Source organism: Cyprinodon tularosa, unplaced genomic scaffold, assembly GCF_016077235.1.
Source record: "Cyprinodon tularosa strain WSP-4 unplaced genomic scaffold, ASM1607723v1 ctg51, whole genome shotgun sequence".
Lineage (NCBI taxonomy): Eukaryota > Metazoa > Chordata > Actinopteri > Cyprinodontiformes > Cyprinodontidae > Cyprinodon > Cyprinodon tularosa.
In genome coordinates this window covers 102282-126508 of record NW_024039241.1, presented here as the reverse complement: position 1 = coordinate 126508, position 24227 = coordinate 102282, and the positions used below count along the sequence as shown (strand labels likewise).

The window sequence follows — 24227 nt, the reverse complement described above, 5'->3', positions numbered from 1 at the left end:
CTGTGACAACAGTGATAAAAATGAGGACTGTACAAGACGTCGCAGGAACCAACCTTCTGCTTCTTGTTGCCGTCCTTCTCTGGTCCAATCTTTTCCCTCTTCTCCAGAATGCTGAATTCGTCGTCTCCGTCTATGAAGGCGTAAGGGTCCGACTCCTCTCTATGTTCCCCGTCTTCTGTGGTGGAGCCTAGATGGCTGTTCCTCCGCTGGGTGTAGGTCCTGATCAGCTCTTGCGACACTTTGAGGGGCTGCGAGGAGCTGCACATCAGCCTGAGAAGAGATGAATAATTAAGACATGTACAAGCTTTCCTGTTTGAGGTGTTTTAAAAGACTTTTAAAAAGAAAACGAAAGTCTTACTCGGTCACGGAGATCATTGTTTCTGAGCCTCCTCCAGAATCGTCTCCTGTTTTATCAACGGGTAACTGGGGCGTCAAAAAGTTGGAGGCTTTCTTCCTGGGGAGGTTAAAATACTTCCAGGGGTTGTGAGTGGAATCTTCACTGGGGTTTACCGCGGAACCTACAAACACCGTGGGCTCTAAGGTTTCGCTGTAGTTTGAGGGGAAGGACGTGCTCTCCGGCTGCGGCTCCTCTGATAAGCCCTTTTGAGGCATCAGGCAGGGCTCCACTGACGGCGGGTAGAACGGTTGGTGGATGGGCGTCGAGGCGTTCTTTATGTCGCCTGGCGTCAGGTCGCCGTGATCACAGGGATGCGGGCTGAGAGGGGGTGGCGGTGGGGAGCCGACGAGGTCCGATGGAGGGCCGTGCGTGTGTAGGGTGGGGGCTTTAGGGGGCACCGTGTCCATGTGGTGCAGGCTGGGATACGAACCTTCCTCCTGCGGGCGCGCGCAAAGTCTTGGAGTTTGTGGCTCCAGGGACTGCTCCTCGCTCACAGAATTGCGGTGGTGAAAGGGCGTCTGCGGCCTCCTTTGCTGCTTGTCGCTCTTCTCCAGCTTTTCGGCCAGTTTATGTTTTGCCGCGGGCTGGGTGGGCTGGCCCGATGATGGTGGGTGTCCTGAGGTGCTGCTGGATCGCTGCTTTTGATTTTTGGGCCTAATAGGAAAAACTTTAATTACTCAAGGATACACTGAGAATTTAACCATTTCAGCAACTTTTAACTTGATGCCCAAATGAGAACCAGCTGGTCGGAAACACAATCTTTTTCTGATCAGTGAATGAAACATAAGTAGATGTTACTAGTTTGTGCTCAGGATTACACTAAACAGTACCTTTGTTTTATTCATTCAATCTTTCAGCATCTTGTCAACAAGCCTAGTCCCCTGATACAAACATGCAGACTATTGATTTTGTACCAGTGGCCTCACAAACAAAAGCGTTATTTCAAACTGGAAAATGAGTTTCAAAAAGTGAATCTCATATAAATTGATTAGGCACACAGTGATCGACATGTCAAGCATTTTTGTATTAATTTAGATGATCAAACTTACAAATTAAATCGAAAATTTAGACTCTGAAAATAAAAATCCCCCCTAACCCAAATGTAAATAACATCTGAATGAAATACTATAACCGACATAATCATTTGGAAGACGGCAAAGTCACTGATTCTCTCCATACAGAGAACAAACCTATAAAGTAAATTGTTGAAGAATCTGTTCTTTATCGAGGACCGAAGGGAAGAGTTGAAATTAAAACACAAGTGGCAGATAACGGCGGCTTTAAAAGGGCTGTGAAGCTCGTTCAAGAGAGAAATTCACAATAAGTGGAGTGTAGGGGTGTGCAAAATAATCGTGATGATGATGCATTGTGATTCTAATTTTCGTGATCTACTGCATCGATTCTTGATGCCAAGAATCGATTATTAATTTAAAAAAATTAATAAATAAAATTGCATGAATGGTTGGCGAACATCAGCCAAAAACAAGTGTAATACAACTTCCAGTCCAGTAGATGTCGCTGCAAATGTGTTGACGCACGCTGCCTTGTGTCACAAGCATTTCCGGCCGCGGGATACTGTGCTGAGTCATTCAAAAACAAAACATGGAGGATAAAATATTGCAATGCATCGCAATAATTCAAGTATCGTGATGCATCGTGATAGAATCGCATCGTGGCCTGTGAATCGTGATTCGAATCGAATCGTTACTTCTTTGGCAATACCCACCCCTAGTGGAGTGCAGTTGGGTTCAGTGCTTCAACCACCTCACACACATACAGCCTGGACATTTGCTACAACTGTCTAATAGTAAAATATTTCTGCATCTTTTTCTTTTACATTGAACCACCTCTTTATGAAAGAGCTCAGATTAGGAAGACCCCCACCACAGATGATCCTAATGTACTAATAAAATATAATTTTACAACTTCAAACAACAGAATGTTGCTAGATAAGCCCTTGTTAAACTGTTTCTGTCATTTTTATTTCATGCTATTCTATTTTAATAACAAAAATAGCGATTATTAAATGTGTTCCCTTCATTTTACCTCGAACAACTGCAAGCTGGTCTGTTAGTGGGTTCCACAAAATCCCAGAGTCCCCCTCTGTCTGACTCTTCCTCACAGGCTCCATTTGTTAAGGTTGTAAACTTCCTCCTGGTGATTGGAACAAAGCCACAGTTTTAGTTTTAGGGATGAAGGAATAAATCAGTCAGGAAATGTTCACTCCTTTTTCACAAAGGGATGGCAATACACATACTTGATCCCTGCACGGTTTATGTTATACTCCTGCCACACGGTTTCCACCATCTGGCTGGAGAGCCTGCGGGGGATTTTCCCACCATGAAGAGTGTTGTTAGAGCTATAGCAATCAGACCCTGAAGACAACTTCAGCCATCTTTGGGCAGGCTGGTAGTCTAAGGAAAGAGAAGAAACACAAAGGTAACACTTTTAATCTAGAGGATCATACAGAAGAAACCGTTAATAAAATGTTCAAGTCATAGCTGTACCAGTGTGGGCCTCTTCTGGCGAAGTTGGAGGAGTCAGTGTGACTGAGGACATGGCGGAGTCCCGGTGAGCTGCCTGACCATGGTGAGCACCGCTCTGCATTCCTGGATTGTTGGCTGAGCCCTGTGGAACCACGGATGGCAGGTCCGACAGGGGGAGAAGCACCAGGCAGGAGGGGTAAACCATCCTAACTCCAGCTGGAAAAAAGCACATCCAACTATTTTTAAAAAGAAAAGCTGCAAAAAAAAACTTAGCAACATAAGGTCCTTTAAAAAGAAAATACATCCTTCTTCAACATTTCTCAATTCTATTAAAGCTTTGCTCAGGGCAAAATAATCAAAGTCTATGACATTAATACGTTTTAAAGGGGTCATAGAATGCAAAACCAAGTTTACACTGTCATAGATGAATAACGATTGTTCAGTGGGTGAAATAGACGTACAGAGAAGTTCAAACCCCATCGACACCACCTTTTTCTGCAAGTCTCACAATTCTAAACTGCCACCATAAAACGTGCGAATCCAAATTCTGGGATGTTGCTTTATTTGGTTCTGGCCTGTACTTTTGTCATACCCCGAAATTGACATTTCGGGGACCGGACCTCAGCAGAGAGCCATGGGCCCTCAGCTGGAAAGGGGGGCTGGGGGCCGGTAACAGACATCCCAAGTCTCACAGATGTTCCAGGAGTCTCCTTGATATAGTTGTTCATGGATGCCGGCGAGTCGTACAAATAATCCCGGATTTTAGACTATGCGAGGTGGTGTTTTATGCGAGTTAGAGCGTGCAGGCAGTACAATATTTTGTGCACCATGTGCAGATTAGAACTACTTCAATTGCGCAGACAACAAGAGAGAGCGGGTGTGAGAAGGAAGTTGCCTTAGAAACCTGTGCTCTATTCAATTAGCATTCCAGGAGACTGGTTATCAGAGAGCGCGCTGTTTGGATCAGTCAGAAAAATAAGCCAATAAGTTTCGGTTTACTCTCTTATAGTCACCTAGTTACCACTCAAAGCTCTGCATCCTGTGAAATAGGTTGAATCCTCCAGTAAAAAATGAAAATATAATACTAATTTTGCAGCAGAATATACTAAAGTATGTCCACGTCTAGTGAAGGAGTAGAATGATGAAGTGTGTCTGTATGGGGCACGGTGCGGGTGCCAGCCACAATCCCGGACGATTTTGAAATTCCCCCCAGACATTTTTTTAGGTATGAAAAGTAGGAAATGTCTGGGAAAAAGAGGACGTCTGGTCACCCTACCATATCAACAATTTGTTGTTTCAGAGTTCTTTTTGCTATGATGCGTCTTTGCTTAGAACCAGGTTTGCATTAGGCTAATAGAATGGCTAATTTTTCAGCCCAACCATTGTTACACACCCTATTCAGAGACCTTAAGGACCAGCACCAAATACCCTATAGAATCATCCAATGACCCCTTTAATATTAAAGTTATGACAAAAAAAGGCAAAATAAAGACAACAGACTTAAATTAAGTTTTATTGCATCTTACCTGCTTGCATTCCTGCCGACCATCGGCGCCTTATAAAATAATTATAAAACCTTACCGACAAGGACCTCCACAGCAGCCAGGGAGTCATCCTCCCAGTCTGCATCCTCCATCTTGTCTTCAGGGACCTCCTTCGGATTAGGGCAAATGGGATAAAACTGCCTCCACTCCTCGATGAGCTTCTGCGTTGGGTGATCTGACATCTTGAAAGCTTGACTGGTGAGCGTCCCATTCAGGCCGTAGGGGCTGAGGATGACTGGTGGAGAAGATTGACCATAGGTTTAACATGACACCCACCTCAACAACAGATTTTCCTCTAAATTTCCACGTAAAATGTAAAACCTTTGCTATTTGTTCTGGATAACTTCTGGATATTGATACAGAAAACAATGACCTAGTTGGGGCTCTTTTAATGTTTGAAATGGAAAGACAAAAAGAATACTTTTCTAATTTCAATCAATCCAAATACAAAGTTGTTTAATTGAAATTAAAAACAAATAGGTTTAGATTTAAGCAATGAGAAAAAAAAAATACTTTACTACTTTTCTGACGTCTAAACAACGTCTATATTTTTCTATTTATTAGAATCAAATAGAAATGGGATTATTACAGCATTGTTTTGCAGACTATTTCAAGATCAACACTTTCAAGGTGACACTCAAAGACGATCTTTAGAATTTCCATTTATATATCAAAACATCTAAATACTGACAATTTTAGTCAATATGGGACATTATTAAAGTTTGAATCCCATTATTGTAATAATTGTAGTTTTTAAAGTATTAATTGGATTATTTTTTGAAGGAAACCTTTTTCAGAAATGCTGAATAAAATCTACACAAATGGAGAAAAAAAAAAGCATAGATTTGAAAGTGTAGCTATGCAAAACATGAACAAATTTGCAGTTCTGGATAGTACATTAGAATTTCTAAGAACTTTCGCAAATGTTTGGGGACTTTTTTTCCCCCAGCTTTTTATTGTTATTACACAGTCGCAAGTACAGAGCAACAAAATTAACTGTCTGCATTTAACCCATCCACTTGGGGAGCAGTGGGCTACCATTGTGAAAGGAAATTGTACAACTGCCGTTCTCTAACATCCAAGCAGCAAATTAAAGAAAAAAAAAAAATAATCAAAATAGTTACAAGAAAATACATTTAATTTTCAGAAATTCAGGTAATAAGCTTACCTATACCTGAGGATTTAAATCAAACCCCTCATTATAAAATACTGTGTTGGAAGCCCCGAAATATAATCATTACAGAAAAACTATCATCCCACCTTGCAAGGGGCTGGAGCTTTGCTGTGCGAGGCTGAGATGCTCCTCGCAGAGTCTCTGAAGAGGCTGGTGTTGAGCAATCTCCACACTGGTGCAGACATTGCTGTCGCCATGAACAAAGAAGGTAAAGGCGCAGGATAGGTGCTCGCTGTACAGAGAGAAAGGTAAAACAAACACTAGTGCTTAGAAATAGGAGTTACAAATACATAAAGCAGAAGTTCTTTGACCAGAGGACCAAAATGTTCACACCTAAGTGTCACTGATTTCCTCATTTGAAGTAAGCGGATCAGTTACTAGTCTTAAAGTATAGAAGACACAGTTTGTAGGAACTAAGGATGTAAACAAACAGTTTTTAATTGTTGCTTAATGGTTTAGTAGACTACATTTTTTCCAAGTCGATTAATCAATTACATCCATTTAATGCACTTTAAGTGGTTCTATCTGTAAATATAAGCACTCCATAAACACCTTTAATCTATCACAGAAATAGCACCCATTTAGCCTTCCTGCACGGTGGAGCAGCATCAACTTCTATGCTGTGCTTAGAGGGTGAGATTTAATAGGCAAGAAAACGGTTTTAGTATTATTGAATTAGCCAGTCTTTAACACAACTGGCACAATAAATAGTTAAGATATAATAATGTAATATAAAAAAAAAAAAAGTGTATTTAGCCCTTCATAGTATAAAAAGAGTATCTTGATGAAAAAGAAAACTCAGCTTCTTAGAGAAAATGGTCGCTTATAATTTAACAACTAGTCAATCAATAAGATCAATCAACTTATGGTTTCAAATAATTAAACCCAGTTAGCCAACATAATTTTAATCCTAAAATACAAAAATGTTCAGTTTTTTAGCCTTGAAGGTTCAAATCGATCGGTTCTCCCCTAGATGAGAAAAATGTTTTTCATCAACGGTCTTATAAGCTATGGTTTCAACATTTTTAATAATAAAAGCTGATACCATACTCTCTAAGACTTTTCTAATGAGGCCTCAATGAAGGTTACAAAAATAACTAAGTGGTGTCACTGGCTCTACAGACCAGAAAGTAATCCAATACCGCCCCTCCCCCACTTGTTGCTGCTCTGCACTTGTCAGCAAAGTGAACTAAAGCATCTAAATAATTTGGTTCTCTGCCTGGAAAACTTAAATAACCTATTTCAGCTTGTTGTTATTGAGTGATTAACCAAGGACAAACAATAGCAACATTAAGCACAAAAGTCACATTTAATTGAAAATAAATTTAGCAGATGTCTATTTTACCAAACTTCACCTAATGCTACCTTTTTATGAAAATCAAAGCAGATGTTAAAATGCTCCTCCTCCCTTGTCTTTCACACAATGAAAAAGCCAAAGAGCCACTTGTTCAGTAACATTAGTATTTTTGCATCCTTCTAAAAATCTTCTAACCATTCTTAGATTTATGTGTTGTCAAAGCTTGTATCACATGATTGCTGTTTTTTTCTTCGAGTACAGCACTTTCATCTTGAGAGTGTTTAAAACTTTTTATATATAAAAGCTCGTATGGAATGATAGGATGAATGATGTGATGGTATTTCAGAAAATCAGGAAAGTCCGGGTCCATTTTGCAGTGAGCAATAAATCCTAAGTTGACACCCTGTCATAGTTGGTGTCTCATCAGTCTGCATGGAAACAGTTTTTTTTTAATGGGATCCTTATTTTCAAAAAGAAAAAAATACTTCATCTCTGTATTAAAAATAATCAGTTCTGTTTAGTGATGGTTTGATGTGGAAGTTAAATCCTCAAACACCTTCTGCGAAAAAAGAACCAGCTGTTCTGCAGCAGTTTAATCCATAGAGTCATCGCCAGGACCAGGAGCACCAGCTGACTGACAGCATCTGAGGAAAGTTCCCGCATCTGACCCAGCGTTTGGACCTATCTGGACCACAGCAATCTGTTTAACTTCTACAATCCCAGAATAAAATTTGATTTTTTTTGACCAACTCTAGGCTTGCTCCACAGATCAGACACAAATGTGCAGCTGATCTATGATATATCCAATAACGGAAACCATTCGGACATCAGCAAAAAAAACAAAACAAACACAGACGTCAGAGGTTATCGGCCTGCATTTAAAATGTCCGATGTTGGCATTCAATTAATCTGTCGATTATTTTTTTTTATTTTTTTCGAAATGTTTCCATTTGAAGACTTCTGATTTAAACATATTGACAGATGAAAAAGTTTTTTTGATCTTAGATGTAAAATGCTTAAATATTTTTTGCAATTTCGATAGAATTAAAGTTCTAAATTGGTCGCTCTGTCAGCTAAAGGCATGTTTTAGAGTCTCTATACTCCAGTTAACGATTGATTTTTAAATTAGTTGACGATTATTTTAATAATCAATCATGATTAATCTGATTGTTTCAGCCCTACTCTTCACACAAGACCAAAAAGGATTTGCCAAATCTTCGTGCAGCTCCTTAACAGAATTAAATCAAAAATAAAAAGAAAGGTTTGTAAGCCTTAAACATTACATGTGTAATTTCCAACAGCCTAAAAATCCAGAAAATGCACCCAAATAGTCCTCATTAATACTGCTGTTGTACAACCACAGTGCACACTCAGCATTTTCCAAAGACGTGTTTACCAGACAGAGAGGGGAGGCGACAGGGTAACACACAAAAAACACCTCAGTTAAAGGAGCTCCTGTGTTTACTGCTCTAAAATATACAGCGAGAAGAATTGATCAATTTATTCGTACTTGTGTTGATTAACTGTAACCACAATAACCACACTAACCACACCACCATCAATGAGCTGTGCTTGAAACACATGAGTTACATGAGCCCAGCCAAAAGGCAGAGGCTCAAATTAGCTTGTCAGGAAACTCTAGGGTTCCCTTGTTTCGAGAGCAAACACTAAATCTATTTTAGTGCTGTCCCAGAATGACAAAACAGCTGTGCATAACTGTATTTAATATGATCTATACATCCCTCTCCCTCACTAATATATATATATAAATAATTTTGTGATGCTATTGTTTGGAATAAAACTTAGAACACAGATCAGGTTTGCCTTGCTCTCGGGAAGTGCAAAGATGCAGCTCCTCAGACATTCAGTGATTAGTAAAATTTGAAATATATTCTAAAATAAAATCAGGTGACAATTTCTGAAACTAATCAAGTCAACATACTAAACAGAATTTCAGAACGACTAATACTCTAACATTCTTATGGAATTCTAACCAATTTTCTGCCATTTAATCCACTACAGAAATTGGAAGCCATTCTCTTCATTAAACGCAAAAGTAAAGGAAACTGAAAGATAAAGTTAAGCATATTTAATACAATATTATGTCCAATTGCCCTACCAAAGCATTCATTTTTAAAAATATCTTAAATGCTCACAAATAACAGACATTGGAGACAAATAATCAAGCTAGTGCCTTTACAAATAGGAATTCAGACATCAATGAGTTTTCTTGCAGAGAAAATCTGTCTGTCAAATCAGTCAGAATCACAATATAGTGCAAATTCAGTTTATTAGATCTGCTGCTTGTAACTGAAATCTGTTTGTGAAAAAATAAAAAATAAAAAAACAGTATGAAAACCCAGGGTGGAGGGAATGAAAATGTAGAGAAACTGTTTACCTATATTTAGATGCAGAAAACAAAAAACAATAGTAGAACCAGTTCATTTTCCAGTGATCAGTAATGAATAGTGATTAGCAGGGAAAAAGCCTGAGGAAATGGGATTTTTGTTTTGCTAAACTAAAACCTCAGCATTGTATTGCTCTGTAATGAATCACCGATAGCATGCTGACTTTTTTGGATAATACCATCAGATATAAGGAAAATACAGTGAAACGCATAAAAATGGCAAAATCCTGCAATGCTATTCTCAGCTGGATTTTAAACTAGTCTAAATATTAAAGAAAATGCAAACAAAGTTAATCAGAATCAGTAAAAATCACAACTGGCCTTCAAGAGACCTAACAATGAATCTTGGGCAGGGTAAACGAGATGAGGTACATCTCTAAAATAAGAAAAGATGATGGCTCAAAAAATAAAATAGGGCAAATATGACATGTTTTATTTGACCAAAACACACAAGATTTTTCCCTCAAGTCTTTTTTTTTTGTATGAAGGCCTCAGAAAACTGTTTAAATTAGGAATATTTGCAGAGAAAAAGGCCATCTTGTATCAGCCTTTGCCTTTGTATAAAGCAACGTCTCATAGCTAGAAACCAACATTCTAATAATAGCCATTCCAGTTTCAGCAGAACATCTCCAGCTAAATCCCAAAAGACAATTTTAATCATTAAAAGGATGTGAAAGGCCAGCAACGGTTGAGCTAACTTTCAACCACAGCTTTGACAACATCTGCCAAAAAGGACTTCTCTCTGCATTATGCAAAAACACACAGATGTCTGTCTGCAACACTTGTACGACAAGTTTTTTCACAGTCTCAAGACAACGAAAAAAATTCTTGAGAGTATTATTTCACATCAAAATGTTAAAAAGCACCATTAGGCGATCATTGCATGATAAACTCTTAATTAATCCCCCGACAAATTTTTGACATGAAAGCACAAATACAAACCACATTCCATCACTATTTTTGCCTCCAGTGACTGTGCATATTTTGGTTTGGTGTAAAATGTCTTTATAATGGCAATGAAAGGGGCCATTGCTGAGATATGCTTTAACTATGTTAAAAGTGTTCTCTCAAAAACAAATATTTAGCCTTTGACCTGTTTGAACTTTCTCTTTTAAATGCAATTGAAATTACATCTTCAAGTGGGAGCTTTTTTAAACAAATGTTAAATGTGCATTAAGTTACAATGAAAACAAAATACTTAATTTTTCATAAATCAGACTTCAACTGATCTGAACTTAAACCAGCATTTTCTTAAAATGCTCGATTCGATCAGATCAGCTTGAGAGTGTCGATACGCCTACCTTTTATTGATGATCCTCTCCTCCTTTTGGTATGGCTTAACAAACCACTTGCCGATGCGAACGAAGCCGCGGTTCATGAGGCAGCGCTCCAGCAGGTTGTGAATGGCTTTGAACAGGAGGGTCCGACACTCGTAGGAAAGGCCACTCTCCCACTCACCATCCTCCTCGCCTGAAACGAGAAATAGAAGGTAAAAAAAAGGGAAAGAATAAAATCCAACCGGTTGTCAAATTTAAAGCCTAATAATGAATGTTCTATGTGAATGTAAGGTAAAACTGTCAAATGGAAAAAACAACAACAGGAAACCGGAGGCGTGTTCATTAGGCTGCCATGACAGGGAGCTAGGCTTTAAGAGGTACTGGTCTTTTCACTACTTTTTCCATCATTATTATTATTATTTTAATTTTAACGTGGCCTTTCAAATACTATTAGAAACTACCTGCCAGAAATTCCTACCCATTTCAGAGACATCTTCGCAATTTAGCAACATAGCAAATTGACCTAGAGCACAACTCTGCTGCTAATAGCTAGGGTCAGCTAAATATCAAACAACATTGATTGTTTTGTTTTTTTTCTTCCGAGCATTAGACCTCTTAAAGTTGAGGAACCACCTGAATTAAATCTTTATATTTAGACAAATCATCTAAATGAAGGAAAACAGTTGGTTGGAGGCGCATAGAATTTCTGGCCAACCGCCCACATTTATGTCAACAAAAAATGTAGTTAATTCACTTAAGATAAAGGAGTGATGAAAAAAAACTAAAAGACTAACAGGAGCAGGCCCTTCATCAATGAAATTAGACATTATTGTAAAAAGAAATCCTGGCAGAGTTGATTAATAATGGCTTGATTGTTAAACTCTTGACGTGTTAAAACATGACCAAAGTTCCCATAAATTGTATCATCTTTCCAGCAAATGCTAGCAGAGTACAGTAGTACAAATACTACACACAATCAGAGGTGAACCCACACAAATCAGGGCAGAAGAGGCAACAGACAATAAGGTATATTGAGTTTAATATAAAATAAAAAAGGTATTAAAAAAAACAAAACAACCAATGAGCTTCCTCTGCTGGCACTCAAAGACATACAGCAATGTGTGCAGTTATGACAGTACAGGTGCTGGTCATAAAATTAGAATATCATGAAAAAGTAGATTGATTTCAGTAATTCCATTTAAAAAGTGAAACTTGTATATTATATTCATACATTACATACAAACTCATATATTTCAGATGTTTATTTTGTTTAATTTTGATGATTACAAATGACAACAAATGAAAATCTCAAATTCATCATATCAGAAAATTAGAATATTGTGAAAAGGTTCAAAATTGATGGCCCCTGGTGCCACACTCTAATCAGCTAATTAACTCAAACCACCTGCAAAACCCTTTAAATGGTCTTTCAGTCTAGTTCTATAGGCTACACAATCATGGGGAAGACTGCTGACTTGACAGTTGTCCAAAAGACGACCATCGACACCTTGCACAAGGAGGGCAAGACACAAAAGGTCATCGCTAAAGAGGCTGGCTGTTCACAGAGCTCAGTGTCCAAGCACATTAATAGAGAGGCGAAGGGAAGGAAAAGATGTGGTCGAAAAAAGTGTACAAGCAAGAGAGATAACCGCACCCTGGAGAGGATTGTGAAACAAAACCCATTCAAAAATGTGGGGGAGATTCACAAAGAGTGGACTGCAGCTGGAGTGAGTGCTTCAAGAACCACCACACACAGACGTATGAAAGACATGGGTTTCTGCTGTCGCATTCCTTGTGTCAAGCCACTCTTGAACCACAGACAGCGTCAGAAGCGTCTTGCCTGGGCTAAAGAGAAACAGGACTGGACTGCTGGTGAGTGGTCCAAAGTCATGTTCTCTGATGAAAGTAAATTTTGCATTTCCTTTGGAAATCAAGGTCCCAGAGTCTGGAGGAAAAGAAGAGAGGCACTTCATCCACGTTGCTTGAAGTCCAGTGTAAAGTTTCCACAGTCAGTGATGGTTTGGGGTGCCATGTCATCTGCTGGTGTTGGTCCATTGTGTTTTCTGAGGTCCAGGGTCAACGCAGCCACATACCAGGAAGTTTTAGAGCACTTCATGCTTCCTGCAGCTGACCAACTTTTTGGAGATGCAGATTTCATTTTCCAACAGGACTTGGCACCTGCACACAGTGCCAAAGCTACCAGTACCTGGTTGAAGGACCATGGTATCCCTGTTCTTAATTGGCCAGCAAACTCTCCTGACCTTAACCCCATAGAAAATCTATGGGGTATTGTGAAGAAGAAGATGCAATACACCAGACCCAACAATTCAGAAGAGCTAAAAGCCACTATTAGAGCAACCTGGGCTATCATAACACCTGAGCAGTGCCACAGACTGATCGACTCCATGCCACGCCGCATTGCTGCAGTAATACAGGCCAAAGGAGGCCCAACTAAATACTGAGTGCTGTACATGCTCATACTTTTTATGTTCATACTTTTCAGTTGGCCAACATTTCTATAAATCCTTTGTTTTTATTGGTCTTCAGTAATATTCTAATTTTCTGATATGATGAATTTGAGATTTTCATTTGTTGTCATTTGTAATCATCAAAATTAAACAAAATAAACATCTGAAATATATGAGTTTGTATGTAATGTATGAATATAATATACAAGTTTCACTTTTTAAATGGAATTACTGAAATCAATCTACTTTTTCATGATATTCTAATTTTATGACCAGCACCTGTAATGAGAGAAGTCGTAGTTTCCGTGGAGATCCCTGCAAGTACGAGCCTTTTCAAGTCAACAACTTTGATTAATGACAAGAGTCCCTGAGGGCTATGCAGTAATGCCAAGGAGAGGTGGTGCTGCTACCTCAGAGATAGAGAAATGGTTTGAGAGCAGTTCAACTTGAACCAATCTCAGTACTGTCGAGGTTTAACGTTATTTACAGAAACAAAGCAAGGAAGCAAAACAAACCTGTTGCAGCACTACAAAGGAAAAGCATGTGTTGGAATGCACGCCTCATTAATGGTGCCAGTCAATTTGATAACACTGGGACAGTAAGGGAAGTAAAATACTGAAGCATCAACATCTCACACAAGAAAGAAAGAAAGAAAGAAAGAAAGAAAGGAAGTCCGCATTAGCGTGTGAAAATACTAGACTATGTTAGTGAGAATACGTCTGTCACTGTAACTTTACCCTTGTGGTTTTTATCAAAACCGATGCAAAATAATTTTGTGGTACAACTCAACATTTTAATGTAAAAGTTTTCAGCTATTGCCAACCAGCTTTCGAAAGAAATATAGACATTTAAGAAATGTGTTGCTGTTGTTACCAATTCTTATAGTTCTGTATGTTCAGGATACACTTAAAAAAAGAAACCACACTTATTTGCATGAATTTATGTTGAAGGGGGAAATATTTTTTTTTATTAATTGCTGAATACATTACTTTATTTTTTAATCTGGATTTAATAGGTTAAACTTCGTAACTTAGTATGAAGCATAACTGAAGAGCTTTACAAAGCTACAGTTTGGAACCCTTGAAAATTTCCAACAGATAATGTCCCTACAGTTCAACCTATTCATGGGCATATTCCTTAAAAGCCGTCGGATAAACTAGGAAAAAGGAATGAAATCAAGCTGCTTTGTCAAGAAAAATATTTAAACGTCAACCTTTTCAGCTATTGTGTCATCAAAAGATTTAATTTTTTAATAAAACAAGACTTCTAATCCACTAGACTGCCCAAGTTCTTCACCTGTTGTGTGGAGCAATATGCAATCAGACCTGCCTTTAATTGTTGTCTGTGCTACCGTTTCAAAACAAATAGTAGATGTAAAGTCCAGTAACTGTAGAATGACTTTGGTGATAAAGTTCTTAAAAGGAGAGAAGTGGTTTGAAAAGTGGACATACTTCAAATCAGTATTAGGTAAACATGGGTCTGGAAGTCTTTATTACCAGCATAGCAGCAGGCATAAGGTTAATTTCTGTTATACTTTGCTTTTTCTTTTCAAAATAAGTGTATTTGCCCTTTAACTCTACAGGTAGATAAGATGATCTGTCAATGGGAATAGTATTTTTACACTTAAAATTTAGGATGAGATATAAACCTGATTTTTTTTTAACATAGATAATTAAATTCCATTTTGCAAAATGTCTAATTGTCAAATACACGTTTTTTCCCCCAAAAAACAAAAACACAATAATAATACAGAATTTGCACAAAAGTCAAAGACATCAACTTCATCCCAATAACTAAATTAAAACAAATTCCCAAATAGCACATTTACCTAACAATGGTCATTTGTAGTCACTAACCTTAATATTCGATTCTAATCAAGTAATAGATATAAACACCTGCTTTCCCCTTGGATTTTTACAGTGACTAAATCAAGTTTGTGGGTTTTTTTGTATGTGATGCAAAAAATGTCACCTTTTTTTAAGGAAAAAACTATTGTTGAAGAAGGCTACTTAACTGGGGGAATCCCTTAAAAGTAAGCGGATTGTTGATAAAAGCCATAAAAAACTAAGATTTTACCTGGGCTACAAAGACAGCCTATCAGAGAGGTGTGAGTTTATTATACCATGCACTGCTGACATTAAAAATGCAATAATAGTAAATAAACTACCCAAGGTGGCGTAATGATTAATGTTTTGCTTGAAATGCATCACAGACAGCAAACTTACTGATTTCTGTATTCTTTTATTCTATTGTAAGAATAAGAGTTTCCATAACAGCACCCAAACATCTGTTATGAGGATTTGAGTAGCAAAGTCACAAGGGGCGTTGACTGGTTTGCTCCATAGTTGGTGAGCCAATGGAAATGAAAATCTAACCAAGCCAGCCTTAGTGAAAAGATTTTCTTGCATCGGAACAAATTATTCACTAGCTTACAGATTCTGCTGTCTGGAAATGTTTCTGAACATATAACACACAGAGAGCAATGGTGTGCCATCCTAAGATAAACAGTTGACAATCCTACCGGCGACTGCAGGCGAAATACCTCAGCAGGTTGATTGATGGGGCAGTTCATCTCAGCATGTAAAACTACTAAGTAAACTACTAAGTTTGACATGAAAATGCAATTGTATTTTGTAGTTATTTCACTGTGTCAATTTCTTATAGATCCATGCAAAATACCATGTGATTTAGTGTGAGCAACTGGGATAATGCTAAGGTTTCAAATCCTGCAAAAAACATGCAAATGACTCCATTCACTTACTTGAGAGCTCATTGTGGATAAGCTCCGCGAAACTGGGGTCATCCCCCCACCAGAAGATCCAGAGCTCCCTGCGACCCGGGGTGTGGTGCCTTCTCCACACACTCAGCACATCTGCTGCCAGGCATCGGCTGAAACTGCACAGGATGGGGTCCTCCTCGGTCACTGGGAAAAGGATGGGTGACGAAGTGGGTCCTTGCCACACAAAACGCCGCCACTTTATTCCTGTCAAGTCAGCCTAAAGAAGAGTGCAAACAAGAAGGAAATTGTTAACAGAGTGAAGGGGACAACTGTCAGTTGTTGACTCCATAGCTATGCATGAGTGCATTTCATCTAGAAAAACACATCAATGAGCTAAAAACTATTTTTTTTTTATTTTATACAACAAAGAAAAACAATGGTAACAGAATTGTTGACATTTGCAGGCCTAACTTACAAAAACCTACTTTAAAACATAACTTTTCACTTTCACACTTCTAAATAAGAAAGGTTTTCGATTATTACTTGAATTTTAAACTTTCAATTAGAGCGATCTGAGTGCAGATCTATAGAAAATATTTGTTGTTCAAGTTAATTCGCCTGTTGACCCGACCTGTTACAGTAGCTAGCTCTCATAATTCATCTAACAACTACATTGTAAACACAAGATCACCCAGCCCGTATAAACAATCATTTTCTTGAAATGTGTAATGCAATATGGAATTCCCCTGTTTTAAAAGTTTTTCAGATCACGATCTGCAAGTTTCAGGCCGAGTAATTCCTTTACGCCAATCTGCAATTGACGTTACAAAGCTTGTTGCCTTATTAGCCAAAATGGCTTTCTGGCCTCTGAGCAACATAGCGCTAGCAGCGGAGACTTACCAGGCAGAAGATGTTGGAGTGGCAGTCCTCCAAACTGGCCCCGTTTGGTACAAAGCACGAACTCATCCTTTCACACCGTGACAAAAACGTTAAAGTCCATTGTTTCAATCGCCTTTCGGGCGCAGGGGGGGCCGATAGGTTGTAACTAAGCTAGGAAGCGACGTCTAAGCAACTTCTAACCGGCGCTAGCCAGCCGCTAGCCTGGCGGCTAAGCTAACGTTAGACAGGCAGCCAGGGAGCGACAACTGTAGGCTTCTAGCAATTTGATTCATCAATCCTATTTGAAATGTATTGTCTGAACAGGTTAGGCGCAAGCACACGGCTACATTACCGAAATATCAAACAGTTAACATATCCATAATATTATCAATTACACCAACGAGAGAAAAGTTAAAATGCGAAACGAAAAAAAAAATGAGCTAGAGAAACTTCATCACAAAAGCTTGGTCCCTGGTATGCTAATGCTAATGTCAGCTAGAAACAATTTCAAAGCAAAGGAACTCTCCCCTCCCCCTGATCTCGGCTAGCCTCTGCTAGCACCCGAGCTAACATACCAGAGCCTCAATAAAACAATGAGCTACTGAATCCTCCAGTACACTAAAAAAACACGTCGCTCCGTCATAATCAAACAGAACCGAATACAGATTAAACACCAGAATCCCCGTATCTACTTGTCGACTGCTCTCCTCTGCCTGAATCCATGGCTCCTACAGATTTCCATTATTTCACTACATGGATTGCATTCTTTTAATGGCGGACAGGAGGACAACTCTGCCTCTCGGCTCCCATTGGTCGAAACGTGTTGATGGGGGGCGTCATCCGGCTTCAAGAACCTCCATGACTTCACAGTTTACAAGATGAGAGCTCCATAAGCGTCTGTCATAACTGTTTTATGCACTTCTTGTTATCTGGGAAAAAATGTGTCATTAGTCCAGTTTGACATAGTGAGAGCATGAACAATTTGGAGCAGATTTCTCTGTCTATCACGTCAATTAGGAAGAAAAAAATCACTAAGATTTCATTTAGAAATTTAAAAGTGATCTTTTGCTCTTTTTTGCTGTTAAGATCTTGATTCTTTACACTGCAGCAAGTTTTCAAATATATAGACAAAATGAGATATCAATTTCATTTTTCAGATATTTGATGGGATGATTTCAATAATTATAATTAACTTTTCCTGCACAGGTCTAAATTTCCAGACTTATAACCTGTTTTTATTTTCTTTTGTAAAGATTTTGAAATATTTATTAATACAATTACCAAAACATACATAACATATATGGTGCATGCATATGCTTAGACGAAACAAAAGAACTAGAATAAGCAGAGGTGTCAAAAGTATTAATGTTTATTAAGTAGAAGTATAAATCTTACTGTTTCAAAACACTTTTGTAGAAGTTAGGGTATCAACTAAAAAAAATTACTCAAGTAAAGGTGTAAAACTATAATTTTTAAACTTACTTAGAGTAAAAATAATGCTCTACCCTATAAAAGGAAAATTTTTCTACAATTCTAGATGATAACTTTCTTATAATTTATTTTATTAGTTTTATAACTAATGTTAACACTGTCAGATTTAACTTTCCATCATCTTGAAAAACTACTTAATTTGGTCTGGACAAAACAAGGTATTTTAATGTTTTCTTTTTATTTATTTTTTTTATACCTACAGGCCATAACGGACATGAGCTTTAAAGAATAGATGAATAGACTTATGTGTCTATTTTTTAAATGTAAGGAGTAGAAAGTAGAGATAGTTGCTAAAAGTTTGTAAAGAGTAAAAGTAAAAAGTTGTCTTAAAATAGTGACTCCAGTGAAGTATAGATAGCCAACATTTCTACTTAAGTAAGGTAAAGTATTTGTACTTTGTTACTTGACACCTCTAAAAATAACTTATGCTAATTGTCAGTATCATTGAGGAAAAGCATATAAATAAGATTACAAAGTTCTTTCTTTCTTTCTTTCTTTCTTTCTTTCTTTCTTTCTTTCTTTCTTTCTTATCTTTTTTTCATGTTGTAAATACATAAGCTACATTGAATTTCAGAGCACACAGCAGGTGCAGAAACTTATTCACGTCCTATGACATTTCTAAAAAGATGAAATCCTTTATATTAAGGCTGATAAAAACATAAAGACCGTACCGATATCTGATAGAAGCATACAACAGATGAGAATAGTGGCTATCAAAAATCTGCAATTTCAGTAAAAATCTAATAAAAATTTTTAGGGAAGATTTGTTTTCAAAATACAGCAGTTAATGTTAAGTAGGCTAAATGGTTTCTAATATGTGATCAGATAAATGTTTACCTAACTCATTGGATAAGCAGAGAAAGGTTGTTAACTTTACTTATTTGCCATATGAGTGGTTGCAGTTTGCTTTGATGATTTTGAAGATAATTGAAGTTATGTATCTTATATTATTGCCACAGAAATCCATCTTCTTGTTACAAAATAGTAAATTCTGGCTCATAGATTTCTGACTGTTTTTTTAATTAGTGCTCTTGGGGGTCCCTGCATGAATGGGTCCGCTAAGCAGCCTCAAACTTATTCATTGGACCATTTAAGATCAAATCAACCTTTATATGAGCCATACAAAAAAACTTTCAAATAACTGCAGTTACACTGATTAAAAGCAAGTTTAATTTAAAGATTAAGTTTAAAGTTAATAAACTAAGTTTAAGTTTGATAAACTATCAAAACCATAATGCTTTGAATTTTTTTTGTTTTGTTTTAATAACAGAGAAGTGATCTATTATCTTACAATTATAGTTTTTATAGTTTTTATGGGGTTTGCAGCTGGAGAAAAACGTTACTTAATGAGATAATGTCCAAAGCAGTGCATTTGTGTTGCTGACTCCTGTATTAGTAGTCTTCAACATGCTCTTTTCCCCTATTAAACTAAACAATACTAGGACAATATGTGGCTGCTTTTTATTACTTTACCATTTTTATTGAATGGGGTAACGTTTTATTTGAGGTGCTTCTCAGGTGATTCCAAACATTTTTGTTAGATGAAGTTCTAAACCTTGATTGGCCATTCCATTTTTATTGTTCTCCCATGAAGTCTGTATTATATTGATTTGATTTATATTTTGGCTTCACCTCCTAGCAGACACCTAAGGGCCCCTGGGGCTAAACTGGAAGAAAGCGTCTCATGACTTAATTCACCTGGACAAAAAAAACTAGTTTCAATCTGAGCAAAAGCAATAGCACATCATAATACTGCCACAAACACTGTTCATGCCATGTATGGGGTTACTTTTTGTGATATGCTGATGTCTTAATCCATGCATTATGCCATTGTTACTAAAATATTAGGCTTGATTTCTTGAGACAGTAATACATTATCCCTCATCTTTGAATAGTTCTCATACCACCCTACTCCTTGGTCCAGACACATGAAGATTTTTTGACAACACTTATAGAGGTATTTAGCTCCTTTACCAGCCCCCCTCCAAAGCCAAGGGCTTTTCAAAGGTCGGATAGCGGTTCTGTAAACCTTGATCATTTCAGTTTCCGGGGTCTTTGGTTTGTTAGAAATTTCTAGAACTGCTTCCTAGATGTTGTTGACCACTTGGCAGGCTCTCTGAACAGTTTAAATCTATGTTAATCAGCTAATAGTGTATTTTGTCTACGGCTGCAACTAAAGATTATTTTACACATCGATTAATCTGTTGATTATTTTTATGATTAATCGATTTATTATCGGATAGCAAAAGGTTCCTTAAAGATTTTTTACAAAATTTAATCAGGGGAAGCAAGAACTTTTTCACTTGCGGACATCTGGATGGAGCATATTGACAGTTGAAAACATTTTTTTTTTATCTTAAATGCAAATGATCTTTAGATCATTTTGACAACTTTGATATAATTACTGCTCTAAGTGGGTTACTCTGTCAACTAAAGTCGTGTTTTAGAGTCTCTATACTCCAGTTAAAGATTAATCGATTAATAAATTAGTTGACGATTATTTCCATAATCGATTATTCATGTTTAATCTGATTGTTTTAGCCTTAATTTTTGTCCCATATTTGCTCCTGCAAATTGTCACTGCCTTCATCGGGCTTTGCTATATTAAAGTAAGCCAACAGGTTTTGTAACAGATTTTGGTTTAAAGTAAACTTTAATTTTTCCCACATGGTTCTATAGAAATAAGTAAAATTAAAGTTTTGGAACAGCCAGTTCAGAGGCCTGGCTTGAATCTGACAGAGAATATGTTGAAGGAGCTAAAGATTAGGTGGCAGCAAGGATGCTTTGCCACCTCAAAGACTTGGAGCTAGCCACCATGAAATCATTAAAATATCAGAAAAAAAGATGCAGAACACTGGGCCGCAGTTGTGAAGAGTTTGATTTCTGCACAGCTGCAAAGCTTTTCAACACAGAGAGATAGAAATATGTTTGACATGTAAATTTTACATTAAATTTTAATAAAAAAACTTTTGATTCATACTTAATTGACCATTGATTAATGTGTATCAGATAATAAACAATACAACAGTATACATACATTTGGAGGGGTATGGATAATTTAGTGCTGAACTGAAGAGCTCCTTCAGTGACAGACTGCTGCACCCTAAATGCACGGAGCGTTATCACAGATCCTTCCTCCCAGCAGCTATAAGACTTTATAACCATTACTGCTCCCAACAACCTTAATAAATTGCTACATTCATGCTGATTTTTGCACATTTTATGTCTTAGTCAGTTAAATAAAGTGCTGTCATTTTGCACATACAGGTGCTGGTCATAAAATTAGAATATCAGGAAAAAGTAGATTGATTTCAGTAATTCCATTTAAAAAGTGAAACTTGTATATTATATTCATACATTACATACAAACTCATATATTTCAGATGTTTATTTTGTTTAATTTTGATGATTACAAATGACAACAAATGAAAATCTCAAATTCATCATATCAGAAAATTAGAATATTACTGAAGACCAATAAAAACAAAGGATTTATAGAAATGTTGGCCAACTGAAAAGTATGAACATGAAAAGTATGAGCATGTACAGCACTCAGTATTTAGTTGGGCCTCCTTTGGCCTGTATTACTGCAGCAATGCGGCGTGGCATGGAGTCGATCAGTCTGTGGCACTGCTCAGGTGTTATGATAGCCCAGGTTGCTCTAATAGTGGATTTTAGCTCTTCTGAATTGTTGGGTCTGGTGTATTGCATCTTCTTCTTCACAATACCCCATAGATTTTCTATGGGGTTAAGGTCAGGAGAGTTTGCTGGCCAATTAAGAACAGGGATACCATGGTCCTTCAACCAGGTACTGGTAGCTTTGGCACTGTGTGCAGGTGCCAAGTCCTGTTGGAAAATGAAATCTGCATCTCCAAAAAGTTGGTCAGCTGCAGGAAGCATGAAGTGCTCTAAAACTTCCTGGTATGTGGCTGCGTTGACCCTGGACCTCAGAAAACACAATGGACCAACACCAGCAGATGACATGGCACCCCAAACCATCACTGACTGTGGAAACTTTACACTGGACTTCAAGCAACGTGGATGAAGTGCCTCTCTTCTTTTCCTCCAGACTCTGGGACCTTGATTTCCAAAGGAAATGCAAAATTTACTTTCATCAGAGAACATGACTTTGGACCACTCACCAGCAGTCCAGTCCTGTTTCTCTTTAGCCCAGGCAAGACGCTTCTGACGCTGTCTGTGGTTCAAGAGTGGCTTGACACAAGGAATGCGACAGCAGAAACCCATGTCTTTCATACGTCTGTGTGTGGTGGTTCTTGAAGCACTCACTCCAGCTGCAGTCCACTCTTTGTGAATCTCCCCCACATTTTTGAATGGGTTTTGTTTCACAATCCTCTCCAGGGTGCGGTTATCTCTCTTGCTTGTACACTTTTTTCGACCACATCTTTTCCTTCCCTTCGCCTCTCTATTAATGTGCTTGGACACTGAGCTCTGTGAACAGCCAGCCTCTTTAGCGATGACCTTTTGTGTCTTGCCCTCCTTGTGCAAGGTGTCGATGGTCGTCTTTTGGACAACTGTCAAGTCAGCAGTCTTCCCCATGATTGTGTAGCCTATAGAACTAGACTGAAAGACCATTTAAAGGCTTTTGCAGGTGGTTTGAGTTAATTAGCTGATTAGAGTGTGGCACCAGGGGCCATCAATTTTGAACCTTTTCACAATATTCTAATTTTCTGATATGATGAATTTGAGATTTTCATTTGTTGTCATTTGTAATCATCAAAATTAAACAAAATAAACATCTGAAATATATGAGTTTGTATGTAATGTATGAATATAATATACAAGTTTCACTTTTTAAATGGAATTACTGAAATCAATCTACTTTTTCGTGATATTCTAATTTTATGACCAGCACCTGTATATGGTGTTGCTGCTACTTTTTCCACATATCCATTACTTTAAAAATGCCCACAACCGTTTATTATTTATTCTCTAGATGCACAGTATTTAAATTGTAAAAACACTGTACAGTACAATATTTTTATGTTTATTTTCTTATCTATGTCACTTATTCTTTTATTTTACATACTTTTTTAAGGTCTACATTTGTGTGCCCACTTTTGCTATATTCTTTTGCTGCTGCGGTAACACCTTAATTTCCACATTGTGGGACAATAGAGATTTTCTATTCATTAGCTTGACATTCTGTAATGAAATACTTTTTTTTCCTCCTGAGTGATACCCATGTGCTATGGGGAAATCTGGACTCCCAAGTAAGCTCTCTGCAAATATAGCTGAAGTATACAGTGGAGGAATGTAAGTAGCATGTATTTATGGTTGAGTCAAACTTCTTATAAGTGATGGGGGCATGAATGCAAGAACACAAAGCTTCTGAAGAGACTTTTTAAATCCTTTATACACGAGCATGCCCATCCATACATACCACTGCAATTTGGTTCCAGGTATTCATGGATACACACTAATGCTAAATAATAAGCTGTAGCTACAGATATAAACCACGCTGAATAATAATAATGTAATCATCATAGGTTTTGCCTTCCACACACATGGATATAAGGGATATCTGCTGCTCTTGAACCTTTTCTTCCACGTTTACATTGGTTGTCTGTTGTCTTCTTTTTGCCGTTAGGTTCTCTATTTGGCATTCCTCTCATTTAGGAGTTACCGTATATCCTCTCTGTCTCTATTTTTGCTGTTTTGTTTTATTTTCTCTCTTCATGATCTAATTCCTGTCTCTATCTCTTCCTCTCTCACCTTAGTTCGCATTCCCTCCGTCTTTCTCACCTCCTTTTCAGTCTCTGTGTTTGTTATATACAATTTTAGTCCCAAAATAATTTTCAATTAAGTTTCATATACAAGAACAAAGTGAAACGTTATGGCGACAGTCCTAATGGTCTGCTTGTCAAAGCAAATTGTTGGGCTATCATCTAACTCTGGGACATATATTCTAAGAGCCATATTGACAACACAGGTCTCAGACACACACAGAAAGAAAAACACAATGCTGCATATTTATCCAGTAAGGCTATCGCAGCTTAAATATTTGTATTAATATTTAAACTTGTATTAAGTGTATTAACAATATGATAGCCTATAATTATACATGTGT

General features: G+C 37.5%; 1 protein-coding gene across 1 annotated transcript in view; it reads right to left on the bottom strand.

Annotated features, from left to right (window-relative positions):
* LOC119795407 (mediator of RNA polymerase II transcription subunit 13-like) overlaps positions 1–17439 on the bottom strand; it is a 31770-nt gene extending 14331 nt beyond the window's left edge. The window contains exons 1-10 of the mRNA XM_038303401.1: positions 16670–17439; positions 15812–16046; positions 10607–10775; positions 5688–5833; positions 4465–4662; positions 2905–3099; positions 2655–2811; positions 2444–2551; positions 359–1051; positions 54–270 (exon numbers count right to left, since the gene is read on the bottom strand). Coding sequence (XP_038159329.1) covers positions 54–270; positions 359–1051; positions 2444–2551; positions 2655–2811; positions 2905–3099; positions 4465–4662; positions 5688–5833; positions 10607–10775; positions 15812–16046; positions 16670–16735 — 2184 coding nt within the window. The 5' untranslated portion in view covers positions 16736–17439. The remainder of the gene's footprint in view (positions 1–53; positions 271–358; positions 1052–2443; positions 2552–2654; positions 2812–2904; positions 3100–4464; positions 4663–5687; positions 5834–10606; positions 10776–15811; positions 16047–16669) is intronic.
* Between the last annotated feature and the right edge of the window lie 6788 nt (positions 17440–24227).